Genomic DNA, 24,744 nt, shown 5'->3' with positions numbered 1-24,744 from the left:
ATTAGAGTACATAATAATGATAATTATAATAGAAATAATTAAGCTCTCCCTACTACATTTATATAATATATTTCTATGAATATATCGAATTGCATTTCAGAATCCAAAGAATGTTCTATATATCTAAAATAAAATAAAATATGCATCGTTGGCATGAGAGTGCGTCATTCTAAGCTTAGCACTCAATTTCAAGGCACTGCCTCATGCAAATAGATTCCAATGTACAAAATAAATACACATAATTAATTAATTAAATATGATAGCTGTTATTTCTGCATATAAAGGGTATTTCAAAAGAGACACCTAGATGTGAGCAGTGAATAATTCCTAGACGGCACGTTTTATGTCATCTTTGGCATTTGTCAAGTAAACAGATGTACAATTTTACACGATGGAAGAACGCGTTAATTTTATTGTAACATTATTGAAACTTACATTATTATGAAAATGCGATCGATCTTTAACATTCGCAAAATTTGTGATTTTTTTAGTGGCCATAATCGTCCACATGAGTACCAACATGATTCAAAGGTTGGTGAAAAAAATAGAAACTGGTTCTATCGAGGATAGAAAAAGGACTGGCAGACCAAAAACTGGACGTTCTGTTGAAAATTTTGCTGTTGTAGCAACCTTCAACATTGATATGTCGACGTTCTCAACGATTCGGAATGCATGAATCAAGCTCGTGGTGGACAATTGCATGATGACTTTTCACATACAAATATTAGAAGCTGTATTTTGAATAAAAATAGTGAGACCTGAAAAAATATAAATTGTTACATGTTTTAAATATTTTAAAACAACATCTAGGTCTTTTGAAAGACCCTTTATTTACATTCATGTACCCAATAGCGAAAATTGTAGTGAGTTGCAAAAGCCACTTTCGTATGAAAAAGTTGAAATCGTGATTCTTGTCTTGCTTTAAAACGTTTAAAAATATTTCGTTTGACTTTACTCTTTGGTGCCCGCAGTGGGTTTTGCACAAGCCCATTCAACTAGGGTGGCCGAATATTTACATATTATTTATTTAATTGGCACCTACATCCTTTGTTACATGTGCTTAGTTTTTGAGAACTAAAATATTATATAAATATATTCGGAGGTTTTCGATTGACTATTTCTAAGTCTCTCTCTCTCCGCCGGCAGGTGAGCAGGGGCACGCCGCAAGGCGGTGTTCTCTCACCATTTCTCTGGATCATTGTTATCAATGACTTGCTGGAGGAGCTGGTAAGGAGGGGCTGTAGGGTGATTACCTACGCGGATGATGTGGCATTAATTGTTAGAGGAAAGTTTGTATGTAGATACCCTGTACGTAGTTCTTCTGATATCTGAACGTAGTTTTTCGATGGGCAGCGTACTGCGGCTTATCGGTGAATCCTCTTAAGACGGAGTTCGCCCTTTTCACGAGGTGCTTTCCGACAAGGGGGAGTACCTACGTCTAGTCTTTGACAGTAAGCTAACGACGAAGCTCAACATTGAGGAGAGAGTAAGGACGGCAGCAATCGCATTGTATGGATGCAAGGGCGCAATTAGCAAAAGATGGAGCCTCTCGCCTATAATACCATAATAAAGCCAATCTTTTTATATGGAGTCGTTGTCTAGTGGAACTCACTGGAGAGGCTGACACCAGTTAAAAAGCTAGAGAGAGTTCAAAGGTCTGCACTCATTGGAATCAGTGGGGCGCTTCGAACTACTCCTACTCTAGCGCTTAATGTAATGTTAAATGTGATACCTATTGACATCGCAGGCAGAATTGAATCAAACTCAAATACAGGCTACCGGATCACTGCAGTGTGCTCCAAGCAGAGGTGGCCGCAATCAAAGAAGCAGCTGACTGGCTACTTACTTGCGTAATAACTGTTAAGAAGGTAAATATTTACTCCAATAGCCAAGCGGCAATTTGGGCCCTAGACTCTATTATGAGGCATTCGAAACTGGTCAGGGAATGTCTTGTCTCTCTCTCTCTCTCTCTCGATTGCATCAGAATTCTTCGACATAAGGATAATTTGAGTACCTGGTCATAGTGGCATTGCAGGAAACTGCGAAGCCGACGAGCTGGCCAGACAAGGGACCTGTGAGGCAATGTGCCCGCGTGGGGAGAGGATCGGGATCCTCTTGACAACCTGCGCTCTACTCCTGGAAGGATGGGCTTTGCACCAACTCAGCGAGCGCTGGGCAAGCACACGAAAGTGTAAGGCCGCGAAGTCCTTTTGGCCACGTTTGGATAGGAGGCGTTCGAGGGATATTCTGAGAATGACAAAATCTCATCTCTCAAATTTCGTGGGCGTCCTCACTGGGCACTATCCGCGGGGTATACATGCCGTGAGACTCGGAATTATTTCGAGGCTTTTTTGCGTCAGCTGACCTCTCAGCACCTGCTCCTTAACTGCTCAGCTCTCCTGGGACTAAGATTCAAGCATCTAGCAGGTCTTGATATCAAAAATCTGATGAACTTCATCAGCAGCACAAAGAGGCTAACACAACCGCAAATGAGTCACTGTTCGTAGTCCATAGATACTCAACCCTCCCCACCCCTCTCCTTTTCGTCCTATCGTTTTTTCCTTCACCTCTTTTTCCCCCCTCTTGCAATGGTATCACAAACGATGAACCAAACTTTTTTCGTCCAAGTGGGCCCACTCTCTGGGCAACCTTTACTACCTAACCTAACCTAACTTAACCTAAGTCAGTCCCAGAAATAAAGCGCATACTCATTTCGTGATCTCCAATTTGAGGTACCAATTTAACTTTTTCATGCAAAATAACATTTCACATAAACCAATTTGAGGTTCTATTCGTATAATAATTCATCCATTATTACCTATGTATTGGTGTTCCTCCCATATTGGGACGAATGTCGAATGACCGAATGAAAGTAAGCTTTTCGTAGCTATGTAAGTACATATGAAAGTTTTATTAATGATCAAATCAGGTTTGGCCGTACCGTTGGCCGTTTTATGAAATTGATGAAAGTGCAACATTGTACTGTAACAAACTTTTTTTGAATTCATTATTATGATTTTATGATTTTTATTTATTTTAGTTTCCAAATTTTCATTACAAAACTCTCCGTTTTTGAGGAATATTGAGCATTGAGATGATTGAACCATGATGCATTTTTTAATCTGGTTTGAGCATAGTCAAACTAGCACTGACCCTTAGCTTTTTGCGCATTCTATAAGCTTTTTCCAAACCAAGCTAAGGTTAAACGCTCAATTTTGCAGGGTTTAACTCAGTTTAAAAGCTCACCTCAGTTGAATTGCTCTGAAAAACTGAACCTAAGAAGCAAATAAAAATTTATTTTCTTTCGTTCAGTGAAATATTACGAACCATTTTTCAACTTTATTTTATGTGGGATTCGTAAATACTTGCTTGAAGTGCGAGGTACTTGTAGGTGCAGACCTACATTGTTGCACATGCATGTATGCTAGCTGTATATGACCCAAATTTTTTTACCTTACTTTAATTTATAAGTGAGCAGTTAAAATGCTAACACTTGGAATCTCAGAGAATTTCTTGGCTTTTGTTTTTGCTTAAATCGGCTTAAAAGTGATGTTGACACATAAATGCCAATGTAAGCTCCTGGAAGTGTCACGTTCACGTACATCTTCTTCTCACACCACCCACCCACCGCTTCCACCATAGTCATCTGTCAGCATTTGTGGCGCTGCACAATTTCCTATAGGAATCTGACAAACAAAACGAGCATTCGCATTGTAATGGAATGCATGCGCAGGCACACAGACACTTTGCATAATAAGAAAGACTTGCATACCATAGGGTAAGCCAGAAAATATTTAATGGCAAATTTTTACTTTTTTTTACTTACTTTTATTAAATATGTACTCGTACAATTGAGGCCAGAATCTTCATTAGAATTGAAATTTTTTTTTTCAGACATTTTGAATTCAAAATTATTTATTTATTCCCCGCCTTGATTGACGTACCAAAACTCGTGAAATCTATTGGCGGAGAATCAAGCAAAATCCGTAAGTACTTTGTACATAAATCACTTCCTATTCTTCAATGCCAATTTTTCACCAATTTTAAACCTATTGACATCAGATCAAAGAACCCCAACTAGGGCATTTATTTAGCTTGGTCAGATATTGACTGATTTCATCAACTGTAGTATTGGAAGTTTTAACGGAAAGTATTGGAATGGGTAAGCCAATTGGTTACATCTGTATCCGTATGATAGTATGAAAGAGTGGATAAATTGTATAAAACGTATGGCGCGGAAGCGTGGACGATGACAATATCCAACTAAGCGTCGCTTGGAGAGTTTGAGAGAAAGACTCTGCAGACGATTTTTGGACCTTTGCACGTTGGTAATATCGCAGGCGATGGAACAATGAGCTGTATGCGCTTTACGACGACATAGACATAGAGCAGCGAATAAAGATCCAGTGGCTACGCTGGCTAGATCATGTCGTCCGAATGGATACAAACGCTTCAACTCTGTAAGTATTTGATGCCAGCTGGTGGGAGCAGAGGACGAAGAAGGCCTCTTCTGCGTTGGAAAGATCAGTTGAAGAAGAACTTGGCTTCACTTGGAGTGGCCAACTGGCACCGGTTAGCATCAGAAAGAAACGACTTGTTTTGTTAAACTCGGCCAAAATCGCGTAAGCGATTATCGATCCAATTAAGAAGAAGAAGAATAGGAGAGGATAAATTGTATTAACGAGTTCCTTACTTTTGAACGCCAGTTCTATACTTTCAACAACCTCGTACAATGCTGTCCCAACCGATCTGCTTTTGTGGTAAGCATGTTGGGCATGTTTCAGGGGTAAGATAGTGCATGATCTGTACACCCACGTTGTGTGCGCCGATGCATAAAGTTCTGTCCGATCAACTTAGCCTTGATTATCCCTATTTGATTTTTTTATAATTTAAATTTTTTTATAAAAAATTTATTATCGGCTTGGAGCTAGGGCGGAGCTTTTGTTGCAATTACCTGCTTTCATAGATAACGAGCAAGTTGTTTTAATAAATGTAATGATATTTAATTAATTTTCGGATATGTTGCAGGGGGACTACAACAAATTTGGTCTGCAGTGAAAGAAAGTTCAAAATGCCATTAAATTTCAAATTGCAAATTTCAATTTACGTTTTAGTATTTTAAAAGACAAAATGTTTAACATTTCTTCCCTACGCATAAAGGAAGAAATTACCCTAAGTGCTAGATTCCATCTTAAAAAAAATTAACTCAGCAAAACAAGTTGCTTAGGTTTTTTCACAATACTGTAAGAGAAGTCACACCTTTTTCATCGATAAAATTTTTTCCTAATTCTGGTCTTAATTTTTAGTGCAAGTACGTGACTCCTGCACATATCCAACTTGCAAGTATTCAACCAACTTTTAACGATTTCCATATAAACAACGTTCATTTGGACAAATTTGGTATTGAATAATAAACGAACGAATCGAATAATATTTAGGTTATGAAGTCAGTGTACGACAAAAGTACTGTTTAGCACAAAAAATTATAAATCGAAGTTGAGTTACATATTGATATCGCTTCTCCTCACTAATAACATATAAGTACTGCTGTCCATATTATATATTGTATATATGTACATATACTATATAATTGGTGCTTACACCACCTACTTAGTGTTTGGCCGAGCTCCTCCTCCTGTATATACTATTACATGTACATACATATATAATATCATATTAAGTACTTTATATGTCTTCTCATGGTAGACGATAGTCTCAGATGTATACGATAATATTTATTCGTCACTACCAAACCATTTTGTACAATAGTATATGTACGAATATATGTACGAGTATATGTACGCATATACGAGTATGTACGAATACTCGTAAAGGGTGTTTTTTAGAGGTTAGGTTTTCAAGATGAAATAAAACGTATATAATTTAATGTTATGGCCAAGAAGTTAGCTTTATTATAAAGATAAGGGTTTGCCATTATGTTTTAAAAATGATTTCGGGAAAGTGGCCGCCGCGGCTGGCTCGAATAAATTCCAGCCGAGAGGCCCAATTTTCGACCACTTTTTGCAGCAATTAGGGCCGTATGTCAGCAATAACGCGCTGATATTCTCTTCCAAGACGTCAATCGTCTCGGGCTTATCTGCGTAGACAAGCGACTTCACATAGCCCCACAAGAAATAGTCCAGCGGTGTTATATCGCACGATCTTGGAGGCCACGCCACAGGTCCACGGCGCGAGATAATGCGCTCACCAAAAGTTTCCTTCAATAAATCGATTGTTGCGTTGGCTGTATGGCATGTAGCGCCGTCTTGTTGGAACCAAAGGTCGTCCACAACAACATCATCCAATTCAGGCACGAAAAAGTCATTAATCATGGCTCTATAGCGCTCTCCATTGACTGTAACATTATGGCCGGCTTCATTTTTAAAGAAATATGGACCAATGATTCCCTCTGCCCATAGAGCACACCAAACAGTGACTTTTTGAGGATGTAACGGCGTCTCAGCAATGGCTTGTGGATTATGTTCACTCCAAATGCGACAATTTTGCTTATTGACATACCCATTCAACCAAAAGTGAGCTTCATCGCTGAACAAAAACCATTATTTTCGAACCGCGCGAACCGAACCATTATTTTCGTAATAAATTTGCACGATTTGCAAACGTTGTTCAGGTGTAAGTCTATTCATTAGGAAATGGCAAACCAAACTGAGCATAAATCAAGTGACAGCTGTCAAAAAGACCATCTACGAAAAAAGTAGTGCCAACTTGAAAACCTAACCTCTAAAAAAAACACCCTTTATAAGGCGTAAATCCAAATCCACTTCGTGTGCTTACGAATCAAACATACCATACACCGCTACCTCACCAGTTTTAAGTGTCTTTTCGCGACTACTATTCGCAATGTTACATACTCGTACGAAGAAGCTTTACTAGAAGGTTTGGTCACCGGCTATGGAGCGACCGCTATTAGAAAATTCTTATTTTTTTTGTTTAATAATGATCATCTAACCGGCACAAACAAGATGCTGGTCAAATACAAACTTGCTTGGATACCGTAGCCATTGTAAATCAAATAGGCACTTCATCCATTTCACCTACCTACCTACCTAGGCTTAATGTTTCCAGTCATGAAAAATAGGGATTGATTCAACGATATACCTAATAAATATTGCCAACTGGAAATTTCGTAAGCAATATGTTTGCGAGTTTAACCGTCTATCAATATCATCTCACTCTGCACGTCTCTCATACTTAAAACTATTTCAATATGCCATCAAAATAATTAGTTCGCAACGCACTGGTGTGGAAGTCTGACTTTGTAGATTTGCAATTAGAACCGCAAAATATGCAACAACATTGCGGCTGCAAGCAATGGCCCATACAAATATGTATTCAGGGATGTACATTTCCAATTTACAGACATTAATACCTGCCATCATCAGTTTAGATGGGTGGTTGCGTATCATATTTCACTCGATTGTGGCCATCCCAATAGGGCGGGGAACAATAGATGGGTTGAGCGAAGTGGGGTAGTGGTAAACTTAATGTTTTGTGGGTAGAGTTTTTCGTGGTGTTGGCGATGTAGTTAACATATAATCGCATCAAATGCTATCATGGGTAAACAATTTCGCACGATTTTATTTCGCTGACATGGCAAATCATGCACAATGTGATTTGCAAAAAAAACTCTGTATTCATATTAAACGCAAATAAGTTGTTGTTTTCATAATTCATCCGATTATTGGCACGTTAAACATTTATGCATGCATACATATATTTGTAACATTATTGCCAATGTTTGTGTGAATGCACACGATAATAAAATCAAAACCAAAATCCTTTATAAATAGTTATTGATTATTTCATTTCAAGTTTTATGGTGCATATAAAAAAATTATTTTCACTGGCTAATAATTCATTATACTATAAGTGAATTATTTTACTTACGGGCGGAGATAATCTAGTCTTCAATGAGCAGTTGGTTTATGGAATATGTATGCATCTTTTAAGGAAGTTAAATATATTATATATAAACCAATAAGAAGCGTTAGGTTAAGCTTTTACACCAATTTAGGTCATGCGACTGGTTATTTCTGCAAATAAATACTTTTTATACACCAAATTGAATACATTCTATCATTGAACTGAACTTATGAATTCATTTATTTATTATCAATGAGAATATAGAGGAAGTAATATTTTCCAAATGAAAGCAAAATGTGTAGCATAACAATATAACACATGGGCTGAAAAGTCCCGGGCCTAGCACATAGATGGCACTAGTTGTATTGCATTCACCTCTTTTGCAGTTAATACTAACCTTAAAACGGCAGCTGTTAAAATTTCATGAAATTCTACTGTTAGTTGGTGAGTTATTTTGCTAAGAATGACGCTACTTTTGTTCTTTCAAAACAATGGATCAAAAAGAATTTCGTGTTTTAAATGTACACTGCCTCTTGATGGGAAAAAATACCGCTCAAACGAAGCAATGGCTTGAAAAGTGTTATGGGAACTCCGCTCCATCAGAAACAACAATAAAGTGATGGTTTGCTGACTTCAAACGTGGTCGCAGAGACACCGATGATGCACAACGCAATCGACGTCCAAATGAGGACAGATCGTTTTGAATGATTAAAAAGTGGTGTTGTGTGAGTTAGCTGGCGACGTAAAGATATCAAAAAACGTGTTGGCTTTATATTGCATCAGCAAAGTGGGTGCCGCGATTGCTCACTGTTGATCAAAAATCGGAACAAAACAATGACAAAAACGAATTGAACTTAAAATTACTCCCATATCCACCGTATTCACCAGATTTGGCTCCCAGTGACTCCTGGCTGTTCACAGACTTCAAAAAAATACTCGCCGGTAAGAAATTTCGCTCGAATTAAGGGATTATCGCTGAATCTATTTCAGGCAAAAGATAAATCGTTCCACAAAAGTGGTGTTGAAATGTTAGGGCGGTGCTGGAATGATTGCGTTGTGCTCGACGAAAATTACGTTGATGAATAATGCTAATTTTGAACAAAAAAAAAACGTGGTTTCTTTGTTACGCCCGGGACTTTTCAGCCCAAGTGTTATCATATGTATCATAAAATTTTGCGAACATTTGCGTTTCCTGAATTATGTTTTCTTTGATCAAGTAAAACACTGAAAAAGATACAAAATTTAAAATCACAGTTACATTTTACTTATGATTAATTTTTTACAACCACTTAGTGGAATCAGACTATCGATTTAAAGCTATTCTCCGTCTAGAGTTCTCTATTGGTACCGCCAGTCAAAGAAACATATACAAAACCATCCTTTATTATTAACAGTCCTACAACAATGATTGAGATTGATTACTTGATTAATAACTCGTACAGTTTCGGCTTTTATTCCGTACTGTCAAAGGCACATTTCACGCGTACTTACATATACATACATACAATATTAGGATCTATTGCGCAAAAATTGATTCTTACATTCACAGACATGCGTTAATAAATTTACGATAGAAGCTCACATATGTATATATGTTGATGTGCATATAATGGATTTTCATCAGCAAATTGTGCAACACTTGCAAAAGTTGCCAACATTTAGTTGCAAGCTAGTCCCGTCGGTCGGGCAATCAGCACAATTCGACCATCACCTTGACACTCGCTAGGTTGCCCTGCCCGGCATCTGGCACCCACGCCAGCTCTGCCAAGTTGCTACGCTTGCGGTCGTTGTAAATTTAATGAGATTTCTGTCAAATTAATTTCCGGTTATGATTAGATTTTCGTTAATAGCAATTTGCGGTTTTCATCCAAATACAAATCTGAATGGCCAACTGGGGCATATGAACTCATATCCAAATGGTCAGGGCATACTACAAATGCTAAATATAAAAATATAAATAGTTCAGCAAGACAGATTGTGGTATCACGTTTCCACCTGGATTATTGGAATATTGGCACTATAATTTTTGTTATGTACAATCGGTGATATTTCAAAATAGCTGTTTGAATCTTATCATTCCCATTACGACAATCATTAGAAAAAACCATACAAAAAAGTATCGTCCCCACTATCTCTTTGTCGATTTTAAAGGCGCTTTGGACAGCATGAGAAATATTTGCTTATATGACGCGGTATCTGAATGTGGCGCCCAGGAAAAATTAATGCTAACTTGTGTACAATGATGTAGAGCAATACTACCAGCTCCGTGAGATTTGAAAAAAAAAACCAAAGTACCAAACGAAGTTTTAAACAGAGCAACTCCTCATCTTGTGAATTATTTATGATGCTAGAAAAAGTGAACCGCTCGGTCATCATATTTTGTAAAGACGTCCAATGTTATTATCTATTGCTTTTAAAAACTGGTCTAAACTGGATAAAATAACAAACGGAGCAAGTTCGGAGGCCAAGGTATGACGAAATACTAATAGTTATCCCACATATGTCTCGTCCCCAACGAAACTGTTGAGAGAAAAAATAATAATTTTGAAGTGTTAGAGTATATCCGTAATTTGAGAACCAGAATTAACACCGCTGATTATGTCAGTAAAACGTAGAATTAGATGGCAAAAATTATGCTAAAATTATTTTTCAACCTCTCGGCAGTGCATCAAGGAACTTATAACGAAATTAAATGAACGTTAAGCAGTTAAAGTTCACCACCTTCCTTTGATTTCCTGAGTATCAATAAGATTTGAAGTTCAGATTTTTTCCTGCCGGTTTCCGCACAAATTGGCTCTCAAAATAAAGTTCCCATCAACCCAGCCCTCCGTAGTAACACAAATTCCATGAAACTTGTACCCGCTGAAAAAACGACAAAATCAACTGTTTCTCCTATCAGTATATACAGAAATGTTTGACACACAAAAGCGGTAACAAGATGGAATTGCAAAACATTGAAATAGAGGGGGTCTGTTTTTAGCTGCATGAGAACTATCGATATCGATAACTATGGTTTGACAGCTGAGAAAGGCAAACTGTGTTGACATTTACGTTCAGTAAGGTTTGGCAAGCAACCATGAATCGTTTAACGCCAGAATAACGCTTCTAAATTGTTAATTTACTTTGAAAAAAAGTCTGTTCACGAAGTTCATAAAGCACTTCGACCTGCCATACAGCGCCCTTAACAATCAATTAATTGCAAGCTCAACTTGACAACTTTCTTTCCAGAAGTGGTCCTGGACCCTTCGTTCGTGCGATTTAACACCTCTGGATTAATTTTTAAGAAGATATGCCTTATTGGAAACTTGTAACATTGGAAGCCCATATTCAAGCCCCATTTAACGCCATACGGCCAGAATTATTGGGAAAAGTACTCAAAAATTGGACTGATCGAATAGACCATGTAGCTCGTAGTCGCGGTGAACATATGCCAGATATTATACCTTCTACTCAAATATGAACGAGACGTTATCAATAAAACGGTCCGCGGATGACATATGGCAAAAATAAATTTTTTGTTTTTTGGTAGGACTGTTATAAGCTTACATGGCAAATTTCAGCGTTTGTTTGAAATTTTGTTATTCCAACAAAATTTCGGCTTCAGACGCCTTAAATATGTTGCAGACAACCTATGGGGACTCTGCTCTATCGCGTGCACGTGTTTTCCAGTGGTAAAAATCGTTCAAAGAGGGCCGAACATCAACCCAAAAAACCACGCCAAAGTCGCTCAAAAATTAAGGTTATGCTGACTGCTTTTTTTCGATTACGAAGGTGTGGTGCACTCGGAGTTCCTTCCGCAAGGCCGATCGGTTAACGCTAAATATTATTTAGACGTTTTAAAGCGTTTGCGCGAGAACATTCGTCTTAAAAGGAAGGAATTGTGGGACAACAAGTCATGGTTCTTGCATCACGATATTGCACCAGCTCACACATCACGTCCTGTTCGCGATTATTTGAACAAAAATAATGTTAATATCGTTCCGCAAGCACCGTATTCGCCTGATATGGCTCCATGTGACTTTTTCCTGTTTCCCAAGCTCAAGTTGCCGCTCCGTGGAAAACATTTTGAGACAATTGAAGTCATAAAAGAGAATTCGAAGAACACACTCGAGCTTGACTTGTTTACAGTAGCACAGAAAACAAACTATGTGACATATCACGCTGAAATTTGCCATGTAAGCTTATAACAGTCCTACCAAAAAACAAAAAATTTATTTTTGCCATATGTCATCCGCGGACCGTTTTATTGATAACGTCTCGTTCATATTTGAGTAGAAGGTATTCAAACTATAAATGCCATGAAATTATCTACCAGGTTATAATATAAAAATTTATTCCAACAATATTTCTGTTTTATTATCTTTTTTAGTTCTAAAGCTTTTAAAAAACACTTTACAAACTTCATATTTTGCAGATTTTTAAAAATAAGGGTCAATATGATATTCACGAGTAAGAAATAATGGCCAAAAATTAAGTTTTATTGTAGACTCTTAGAGACCATTCAATGGGAAATGTAGTTTTATTTAAATTTTTTCAAATAATGAAGATTCACTTTGGTCCCATCAGAAAAAATTCAATACAATGTAAAAAAACGTGGTACAGTGTTATTGTGCACGAAATAAAATTTTTAAGCAAAATGAAAAAATTATGAATTTTTGAAAATGAGGCAAATATCACGAAATTATCAAAATTTGCATTCGTCCATATGCCAAAATACGAAAACTTTCTCGTATACGTATGTATGTGCATACATATGTATACATGTATGCCTTCTTTTTTAATATGGTACCCGTAAAAAACTGTCAGCCAAATAAAAAATGTGCCGGTCAAAGAGGTGTTCAGTTTACGTGCATATGTACTTCTACATTCTAAAGACAAAAATTGTAAATTGCTAAGTACGCATTTTTATGCATCACAATGAAAGCCATTTCCAGGTCGCCGAATGAGTAAAAAGGAATTCCATGAAAATAAATTATACAATAATGTATGTATACACGCATTTATGCAAACTAAAAGCAAAATCGTTATGCGACAAAACGTCAGAAAAACAAAAAATTATAACAACAGCAAAGTCTGTCTACATGCCGTAATGCATGTAGGTACATTAGGCTGGAACCAATCACAAAATTTTCCTTGAAGCTGCCTCCTAAATTTGTTCTGTGGTTAAAACAATAAAACAACTACTTTTTATTTTTACTTCTTTTTGACCCAGATGGATAATAATAATCCCTTTACAAATTTCCAAAAATATTAATAAAAACACTTTTAATCATTTGTAATGAGACCCTGCAATTTTTTTTACAATTTTCTAGGTTAAATAAAAAAGTTATTGAAAGTCCACAATAAATTGTTTAAACAATTAAAAAAACATAAAAAAACTATAATATTGCACTTTTTTGTTAATTAAAGTTTCTTATGACAAAAAACAAAAAAAAAACCGCAATAAATATTGTGTTTTGATTTTATTAATTTTGAAGGACTTTCAGGCCTGTTATACAAAATGGTTGAAATTGTAATTTCTTTTAGGGAGTTGCATCAATAATTTTTTTTTTTTTTGGTTTTGGGACAACCTAATGTAAATACCATACATATATAAGTATGTATGTATGTATGTAAGCGCTAAAGAAATCCTATAAGATAAAAGTTACAATAAGAGCCATGAAATAAATTTTCAAAAGTTAATTTGAATGTCTCTCGTTGTCAGCTGCAGACACAAATATAAAGGGTGATTTTTTAGCTATTATCTTTTTAAACAGTTGGTTTAAACAGCTGACGCACGTTTCCTGTTTTGTTTCACTCTCACACATCTTCAGTTTGGTCTATAATTTAACCATGAATCGGCTCACAAACGAACAACGCTTGCAAATCATTGAATTTTATTAGAAAAATGCGTGTTCTGTTACGAAAGTTTAAAGTCGAAAAATTGTATTCAGCGACGAAGCTCATTTTTGGATCAATGGGTACGTAAATAAGCAGAATTGTCGATTTTCGAGTGAAGATCAGCCAGAAGAATTGCAAGAGCTACCAATGTATCCAGAAAAGGTCACAGTTTGGTGCGGTTTAGGGGGTGGAGGTATCATTTGACCGCACTTCTTCAAAGATGCTGCGAATCGTAACGTAACTGTGAATGGTGAGCGCTACCGTGAAATGATATCCAACTTTGTTTTGCCCAAAATGCAAGAGCTTGACTTGCATGGCATGTGGTTTCAACAAGACGGTACCACATGCCACACAGCACGCGTAACAATGGACTTGTTGAGAGGCGAGTTCGGTGAACATTTTATTTCACGTTCGGGACCTGTCAATTGGCCACTCAGATCGTGCGATATAACGTCTTTAGATTATTTTTTGTGGGGCTATGTTAAAGCTCATGTCTATTTAGACAAGCCGGCTTCAATTAACCCATTGGAAGACAACATTAAAGCATTTATATGTGAGATACCGGCCGAAACATTGGAAAGAGTATGCCAAAATTGGACTAAGCGGTTGGACCATTTGAAGTGCAGTCGCGGTCAACATTTGCATGAAATAATCTTCAAACCTTAAATTATATGGACTGTACTATCGATTTAAATAAAAATTTCATGCATTTTTCTAAATTTTACGTGTGTTTTTCTGAAAAACTTTCCTATAGCTCTTAAAAAATCCCCCTTTATATACATATATGTATACTTTTATAAATGCATATGTACGTAATGTGTAATATGAGAAAAAGAGGCAACTGCAAATATATAAATGCAATGGTAAATACCAATAACCAACAGAAGCTCCAGATGCTACTATGCGTAGTCACAGTTGCACTTGCGAAAGAATCAAATACATACTATGCACACACATACATATGTGCATAACATGTATTACTCATGGCCGCCACGGCCGAAAAGTCACCGCTATGTCGGGCCTTCTTTCCGCTTAATTCGGGAGCAAAGATATTTATGCTTATAGGATTTTATTGTGACAAGCAATTCGCATTATTATCACTCTGATAAATGCTTCATGAATTACAAAAAGTGGGAAAAGATGAATTGGGCAGAAACTGTTACTAAATATAGCAATACTTCTGCAACTGAATACTCATGCATGTACGTAGCCTGAAAGACGAAATTTATTAATTCAATTTAATGGTAAATACAACATTTACAACAAATGTTTATATTATTTTCAAAAATGTTTTTTTTTGTTATATTTGCATTCGATCAGCTAAACACATTATAAAATGGGTCTGGAATAAATCAGCGGAAATATTAAATGTATACATATTTTTAAATATAATATATTATTACATATTTTTAGTTATAAAAAATCAGAAATTCTCTACAACTCGTAAACAATCCAAATTTTGTAGTGCACTGTGAATGAGACACTTCAATACAAGTACTATCCCGTTCTGTACATCACGAAAATATTGATAAGTACTAGGTGAGTACTCGTTGTTTGTATAATATAAAAAAATATAAAATATATACGAAATTGCACACTTGAAATTTCCGGTGATTTCTCGTTCATTTATTCACTGTAAATCACTCATCATTCATCGCATCAAAGCTCTCATTGAACTTTGTCAGAGGGGAAATTATAAGTTCGTTGCTGTAAATGCAAATGAAAATGTGATTGCGATTGCGAATGCGAATGCTTAGGCAAATGAAAATATCGATGGCGAAGTTGAATTTTTGAGATTGTTACCGTCGTTTTTATTCCAGTTGCCAGTTATACGAGTATGCATAATAAATATTATAAAGGGTTTTTCAATTGGCGCGGGTCGATTTTGGCGCCCTGTGGCAGCCATTTTGTTTTGGTGACATCTGTCAAATCTTTTGTTTATTATTCAGTTGTTTATGCCAAATCATCATGGCAAGTGACACGATTGAACAGCACGTTCAAATGATAAAACTTTATTATCAAAATGAGTGTTCTTAACGCAAGCATTGCACGCATTGCGCCCATTTTTCGGTAGACGTGGTGGCCCTTCCAATTTCTTATGGCCCATATTGAACCATATGGACTTAGACGACATATCGTTCCAGCAGGACGGCGCTACGTGCCACACAGCAAACGCCATTTTATTCCATTTCAACATCTACCCGCCCTTATTGAAAAACCCTATACTTATATATGTTGTTATTTTGGCTACCTTTTTTTTAGTTACATTTTTTAAGCTCTTTGAATTTTACCATACCCGAATTTTTTGCTCTCAGTAGAGAGCAGTAAAAACAATTTGTTTCCAATTTAAACAGATTTGAAAATTACAGTGAGGTTACTGCCATACTATGCATATTTGCAGAAAGATGCAAATGTACATGCACCAGCCCCTCGATTTGCACGGTACTCGAATAATACAATTTCGCTTTTGCACGCTTTTAAAATCACAACAAAAAATGTGTTTGGATCTTATTCTGATAGTTTTACATTATTCCAGTTATCAGTATCGTATTGATGAGCGTACTCTTTTAAAAGCTGCTGCAAAGTTACCAAACGCACCCTTTTCCAAAACGTCAGATGGTGGCATTGTGCGAGGCGAAAAGGACAGTTTTTTAGTAAAAATGTATTTCTTAATAGTAATTCAACTTAATTAGAGCCCTATAATGTCAATAAAAAGAAATCCCAGAGAAAGGAAAACCACCAGTGGGGAAAAAAATTATTTTAAACGAACTAATTTTTACGTTCATGACCAAGTATTTAATGCCGGTGATACCGGGTTATTATTGCACAAAAATGTCCATAAGAACTTATTTGCCAAAATCTGAGAGATGGGCCGGAGGTTTCAAAGCATCTAAGGTTAGGGAGACTGTACTTCTTTGTAGTAACGCATCAGGTGATTGTTTTTTGAAACCTTTACTGATTAATAGATCTATAAGGCCGCGTGCGATGGAAGGTGAGGATTTGGAAAAACTATAATACTTAATCACTAAAATCGTGCCATCCAAAAGTGAATCAACTTTTAGTAACCAAGTGGCCAATGTGGCCAACATCTCAATTAGTGAAGCTGCACCTATGGAAAACGTTGATGCATTTTTAGTTAGTGACTTGAAAATAATTAATTTCTTTGGTAAGGAAGAGGAAAATTCTAGCTTTATACAGCTCAGAAGAAGAGTAATGGCTGATTTTAATATCTGTTTTTTAAGTTGCAGTTGTTATTAAAGTTATTTATGTTTGAATTCTTTTATTTTTTATTTCTACAGAATCTTGTTAATTTGTTTACGTTTTTTATTGTTTTTATTTGAAAGGAATATTGTTAATTAATGTTTACGTTTTAATTTTCAAAAATAAATTGAATTAAAATGGAGTCAGTCCTTATCTCATTTTACATGATTATAATGAACATATCTTCGACTTTTCTTTCTCTTCTTTAGATCGATTTACACGGTTTTCAGGTTTATTGAACATATCAGTATACTTTGTATGAACTTTGGGTCTCGTTTTACACGGTTTCGTTTTCTACGATTTTTCCAAGAACGTATCTATGTATCATGTAAATGGAGGGATGAGTGTACCATGAAATTGCACGTTGGTAAATAATTGCAGTGATTGTATACAAGAGGCTTTTGCTGTTCCATGTAATGCGTTCAATCCAATCATTGCTAAAGTAAAAACTCCTCTGACTGAAAACCAATCGTCCTTGCTCGTTGTGAAAAAGTAATACAAAATAAAAAGATTCGAAAAATATGTGCATTTGTATGTACATAAATATATAAATAAATATTTGTTCTAAGCACTTATCGCCTATATTATGTTGTTCACTGATTGGAAGGTGAACGGTCAGTGCTAATTAAAGTTATAAGCCCAAAGATTATACTCGTATACATAAGGAAGGCTTGACTCACCTATACATACATATGTGCGTTAAGGAGGGTTAATTTTTCAATCATTCCTACCATATTCGGATTCTACATAGAATTCAACAATAAAAATAATTTAATTACTCTTAAGTCAATTTCGAGCTTTAAGAAGATATATTTAAATAATGCAAAGCTAATACTCGTATGACCGCACTCACTTGTGCCTAAGGGTATTATAACTTGTTCAATAACGGAATTGCTCTAGAAAGGAATCGAGATAGATACAGATATATATCATATATACCAAAAAGCTCATAATTATGAGTGGAGTCGATTTGGTCATGTCTGTCTGTCCGACTGTGCGCACATTTCAATGGAACCTCGTGCACATACATATTACTCTTTGAGGTAGGTTGTCAATATCTACCGGCCACTAGCAACTTACACTTGCCATATAACGCTAATTTTCAAAAAAGAAATCTCTGTTATAAATAAGGCAAAAGTACTAAAATTTGGCACCAAAAATGAAAAAAAAAATTTGACACAGGGAAAATTTTGAAAAATGGGATGTGGCACGATTACCCACGACCGCGCGCATCTCGTTAGCGACTTAATAAGACTCGTCCAAATTTGCTGCTTGTATTGCCCTTCATCTCATTTATGTCCGGCCAAAATATTATTGAGATCGGATAAAGACTAGCGTTTTATATATTAATACTAACATTTTATCCCATTGCAAAAATTAACAGTCTGACCAAATAATATTTTACTTAAATGTATGCGAGTACATACGCACGTATATGTGGTTCTGCTCCTTCACTTCTTATTAACCGGGAATTTGGAATTTTTTGGCACGAACAACTTAATTTTGATATCTGTTTTACGGCGTTTATATGAACTCCTTTTCTTGTTTACCCGGTAGGTACCTTGCATTCGAGTTTTAAGCAACTTGCCGATGAGCTGTATGAGCTTTACGACGACATAGACATAGCGCAGCGAATAAAGATCCAGCGGCTACGTTGGCTGGGTCATGTCGTCCGAATGGATACAAACGCTCCGGCTTTGAAAGTATTCGATGCGGTACCAGCTGGTGGTAGCAGAGGAAAAGGGCGGCCTCCTCTGCGTTGGAAAGATCAGGTGGAGAAGGACTTGGCTTCACTTGGTGTGTCCAACTGGCGCCGGTCGCGTAAGCGGTTATAGCGCCAATTAAGAAGAAGAAGCTTACAACATTGAATGCAGCTCCCCCCGGCTGCCATTCAGTATTTGGCAACTTGCTTGAGGTTTCATAAGATTTAAATATACTTATAATTTTTTAATTTTATTTATAAATAGCTAAGTAATGCAGTTACATTTAAATCAATTAATATGCAATGAGGTTTGTAATTGATGTAGGAATAGAGTGGTAAAATATTTCTTAGTCGTACAGGATGACTTTATGCGCAAACAATTTTCTTTGCATTTCTTTAAATGCCGTTTGATTTAATTGGTATTAAGTCTACAGACTATGATATGAATTCTTTGATTAAAGATTCAAACTATATACTTATACATACATACATACATATATAGCGCGAATTGAATTTTTATATCGCCCACTTAGACATACAATTTTTCTGCGCAACTACCTATTAGAGATCGATTATAAGCGACCGGGATTGAGTATATTCGTATTACATGCGCCCCACGTTTTTCATTTTAATTCTCATGCATTGCTTATAATAAATATTTTAAAGTCAAAACTTATCAAAATTAATTCTTTGAGTTTAGGTAACAATATTTTCTACTTTTTAGTCCTTTTATAGAAACGTGGTATATTAATTTTGTTTCTTTTACTTAGTGAACATCAAAAACAGTGCACTATCAAAACAAATAACGGCTTGAAATTTCATTAAAATATATTCTGTTCAAATAATGTTTCAGTGCAATGAACTCGTGTCTGTCCTCGTTTCTCTTGTTACTACAACACCAGTGAATCAATTTATTTTATGAAGCACGATATCAAAGCACCTGCAGCTAAAATTGCTTTAAAATTACTTCTTTTGATATTTAATTGAAATGATTCTATTACAAAAAATCAGTACAAAAGATTATTAGAAATACCTTAAATGTTTCTCAGAGTACGTACATACATACATATGTGCATTATACCTATACTTAATGAACTACAAAGCTGCTTTAGTTTACCGATTTTTCCTATGTTTTACATTTCTTTTTTTTTTTGCTATAACATTAACTACACATATTAAATTAAATTTAAAAAAAAATTTATAATCACTGGAAAACGCATTTGTACGCTTTTCAGTGACAATAACTGTATTTGAACATGCACATGTGCACATACATATATGTATGTGCATAAACATAGTTGCATCACTATTGATTTAATCTTTCTATACTCGTACTAGAACAGTCTGACAGAGCGATGCGTTCGCTACTATACAAGTAGTTACATACTACAATAGTAAAACTGTAATTAAAAAAGCGATTCGTCATAAAGTCTTTAATTATTTCGCGTTCAAAGAAATAAACAACTTCATAAATTTATATATTATATACTTTATATACAGGGTTGGCCATATTAAACTGACCCATTGAGTAACCCTATAACTTTTTACTGTAATTTCAGATCAGCTAATGACATACCGCGTTGGAAGCGTCAGTCGAAGGAGATTTATACCATGAAACAGTACACCCCAATAGAACGCGCTGAAATTGTTCAGCTGTACATTTAAAATTCCTTCTCGATTGTAAAAACGCAACGTGCGTGGAGAAAAAAAAATAAAGTGAAAAGTGCGCCGTCAAAGAACGCAATCAAGCAAATGCACAAAAGATTTTTGTCTTCCGGCACTGTGGCTAATACCCGACGTCCAAATAAAAAGCGGCCAAGACGATCTAACGAAAATATCGCGGCCGTACGAGCCAGTATCGAGTCATCGCCGCGAACGTCAGGTAATCGTCATTCTGCTCAGTTGGACATCTCTCGGACCACTCTACGACGTATCATTCGTTTGGATTTGGGGATATTACCGTACAAAATACAACTAAATCAACAACTGTTGCCGGCCGATAAGCCTCGTCGCTTGGAATATGCCAATTTTGTCGTCCGAATGGCCCAAACTGATGAGGATTTTTGGCATCAAATCATTATGAGTGATGAGGCCCATTTCTCCTTGAACGGAACCGTAAATAAGCAAAATTGCCGTTTCTACGCCACTGAAAACCCTCAAATTATTGAAGAGGTACCTCTCCACGACCAAAAAGTTACAGTATGGTGTGGCATTTGCGCTGATATGGTCATTGGGCCGTTCTTCTTTGAAAATGGTCAACACCAACCATTGACCGTCAATCAAGAGCGTTATCGGGCCATGATAACCGATTTTGTGATGCCGATTGTTCGTGAAAATGGTATGGAGCACTTCTGGTTTCAGCAAGATGGCGCACCACCACACACAGCACGAGCCACCGTCAACTTATTGAAGACTTTGTTCCCTGGCCGTTTGATATCAAAAAGCGGCGATTTTGACTGGCCGCCACGATCACCGGATTTGACGCCACCGGACTTTTTTCTTTGGGGCTATTTGAAATCTAAGGTTTACGTCAACAAGCCAAAGACACTAGGCGCACTTAAGGCCAATACCCGACGGGAAATAGCCGCCATATCGGCCGAGACGCTGGCCAAAACTATGGAAAACGCCGAAAAACGGGCACATTATGCTATACGAGCTAAGGGCGACCACTTGCGCGATATCATATTCAAAAAGTGATGTAAACGAATCTCCTTGAACTAAATTAAATGTTTTTCACAATGAAACACAAAAAAATGTTTCTTTTTCCATATTTTTTTAATAATCACATGGGTCAGTTTAATATGGCCAACCCTGTACATATGAACATACATATATGCACACAAGAAGTAATTTCATTAAGAAATCAAGACGGTAAAACGCGATTATATGTATACTTGTACGTAATTATACATACATACATACATATGTACATATCTACTATATGCATATGTTAAACCATTCGACACTGATATGGAGAGGCTAACTGCTGGAAAATCCCAATTATTAGATGCGTAAATGTAGATACGCATAATTTCATAGAAGTAAAAATACAGTGTTTTAGGGGTTTCAGTACTCACCCGGTAAGCCTAAAACGCCTCCAAGAGCCACGGACGCAAAGAGTAATCCGACGAGGAACTTCATTTTTGTTGTTTTTATTCACTTTTAGTACACAACCGCAGTATTTGTATTTAATCTTCGGAAAATAAAAGGAGAAACTCAATCACAATAATATTTCATATGTATTTCACCTGAACTTGAAAATATCGAGTAGGTATAAATTTTTCAAAAGAACCCTATTTTGCTTAAGGACAGAGCCTTAACATATTTTTTAAGCAATCATAATTGCTTATTTATCAATTGTCCATCACTTTTAATAACAAACCCACATTACTACCTGTTAGTCAGTTAAACTTTGTTTTAGATTTGAAAGCCGTTTTCACCGTTAATTGTGTTCGTCTACACTTGTCTGGTGTCTATTGCGTTTTGGCGAGAACTTGGCACCTCAGCGAGTAGATAGACGCGAAACAACGTTGTTCCCACAGATTGACTTTGCTGCCAACGTCACGGTAGCCGCTTATTTGCAGCAACCCATTGGTACATATACACATGCACCCATAAATATGTTTATACATACATATTCAAAAACACATACATACATATTCATATACGAATGAGTCTACACCTACGCCAGCGTACTCACACCAAAGCCGGTTAAACTGTTACAGTCGTTTCCTCCTCACCTGTTTCTGAGGTTTTCCTTTTTGACAATTGTTTTTTACTATTACGCGTTTATTGAATTAAACAAAACGTATGCATTTGTGCACCACAAAAAAGAAACGACAACAAAAATAAGCACAAACACATAAAATAAAAATAGAACTGAAAGCAAAAAAAATTTAATGAACACCAATGCCTCCGCCGGCACAATCACCTCGACGTTACTGTATGTCTGCCTCTATTGGCATTTGCGAAACGAGCTATGGGGGAAAACAATTCGTCACTCTCTTTCAGTACATTTGTTTACACAAAGGCATAGACCCATGCATAAGTATGTATGTACTTTCAAAGCTGACTAAATTATAAACGATTGTATACACATAAATAAATTACACACATTAGGATATATGTATATATGCATGATTCCATTAATGTACTTTGAAATGTATGTGCACAAAGACATGTGTGTACATACATACATATACGACAAGTTCAATGAGTAGAAGACCGGCAAATTAATAACAATTGTATTCGCAAAGCAGTGAAAATCTAAACTAGTAAATACATATGTAAATACCATTGGCCCTTAGTTGTAGACAATCAAAAGCAGGGTTTAACGACTAAAACTATGTTATCACATAAACCCCGTTTTAACTCTGTTATTCAAAGTTGACTAAAACTACATTTTATCTTTAATGTTAGTTTAAAATGAGTTGAACGTGATTTCAAAATTTTAAAAGCTGGTTTTTTTTGGGGTTTTCTGTCAAAAATTGCATACAATTTTAAATATTTAAATATGTGCACATAAATAAAGTAAACTCTATTTTAAATCTGTCATAGTAACGGCGTCTGTATAGGCATTTGAAGTTTAGAATGAGATAAAATTTTAAATGGAAGTTGAAGGAAGGAGTGGTGTCTCAAAGGGAAAGAATGTGCAACGAGATGGCAGATCGAAAGAAATGAAGCCTTTCACCTCTTTTTTCCAATCCCCTTACATCGCCTTCACGTGGTGACACTGTTAACCTAGTGCGGAGATCAAGTAGCAAACCTTGATGGATGCCCTAGGAACGAAAGACGTAAGGTGAGCACCCCCGAAAGGGGACTGGCCTTTAGGCTGACAACCTAATGTCAGTATAAAAAAAACCTGTCTCGACACATCAACAACAGCCTCGGATAAGAAATGGACATCAATACCGACCCGTGCAACGTTTAAAGGACTAAATTTGACACTTGGAACATGGAATGTATTGACTATGCTGCAACCTGGAAAAATGGCGGAAATTGCAGACGAACTAATGAGATATCAAACAAATATTTGTGCACTACAAGAAATAAGGTGGAAAGGTGATGGTGAAGTGAGAAAAAAAGCTTACTCGATTTTTTTTAGTGGTTCTGAAACTCAAGGCTTACGCGGAACAGGATTCTATGTAGACAGTAAAACCAGAAAAAGCATTTTGAATTTTTCTCCCGTGAACGATCGTATGTATATGTTATTTAAGATTGCAAGGTAAATTTCAAAATATAACTATTATAAGTATATATGTATGCACCTACAAACGATAGCACTGATGCTATAAAAGATAAATTCTATGACGACCCTGGTGACGTAACCAACAATATTTGCAAACACGACATTTTATTGATTGTAGGCGATTATGATGCAAAAGTAGGAAAGGAAGAAGGCATCATCGATAAAGTTGCGGGAAAATTCTCTATACACAACCACACAAATGACAATGGTATACGAATGTGTAACTTTGCGAGTGCCCACGGGTTAGTTGTCAGTAGTACAGCCTTCAAGCACAAACGAATTCATCTTCAAACTTGGAAAATGCCGGGCCGCAATATGGCTAATCAGATCGATCATATACTTGCTGACAAAAGACATGCTACATCGGTCATAGATGTGAGATCATATAGAGGCGCTTGCTGCGATACAGATCACTATCTCTTGGTAGCTAAGACAACGAATTTCAATAGTAAATGACAACAAAGGCTACAAAAAATTAAAGTGGAATACAGATGAACTTATAAATAATGAAGATATGAAAGCAAAGTACAAAGATACGATTGAAAACATTTTATTTAATGAAAATAGCACAAATAATGACTCAACTGAATTAGATATTGAAGATCAATGGAATAAACTGAAAGCTGCAATCATAAAAACCGCAAAGAATACTATTGGAGAGAAGAGATCAGTAATGAACGAATGATATGATGAGGAATGCAGAGCAGCTAATTATGCGAAAAAGGAAGCTAGAATAAAATATATAGAAAGAAACACACGTACAAATAGA

General features: G+C 36.2%; 1 protein-coding gene across 1 annotated transcript in view; it reads right to left on the bottom strand.

Annotated features, from left to right (window-relative positions):
- Window positions 1-22,256, bottom strand: part of LOC129248792 (suppressor of Mek1) — a 59,373-nt gene extending 37,117 nt beyond the window's left edge. Inside the window, exons 1-2 of the mRNA XM_054888407.1 lie at window positions 22,122-22,256; window positions 21,805-21,920 (exon numbers count right to left, since the gene is read on the bottom strand). Of these exons, the coding sequence (XP_054744382.1) occupies window positions 21,805-21,868 (64 nt within the window). The 5' untranslated portion in view covers window positions 21,869-21,920; window positions 22,122-22,256. The remainder of the gene's footprint in view (window positions 1-21,804; window positions 21,921-22,121) is intronic.
- Window positions 22,257-24,744: the final 2,488 nt, after the last annotated feature.

Source organism: Anastrepha obliqua, chromosome 5, assembly GCF_027943255.1.
Source record: "Anastrepha obliqua isolate idAnaObli1 chromosome 5, idAnaObli1_1.0, whole genome shotgun sequence".
Lineage (NCBI taxonomy): Eukaryota > Metazoa > Arthropoda > Insecta > Diptera > Tephritidae > Anastrepha > Anastrepha obliqua.
The sequence above is the reverse complement of the archived record's forward strand: the minus strand, read 5'-3'. Positions and strand labels throughout refer to the sequence as shown.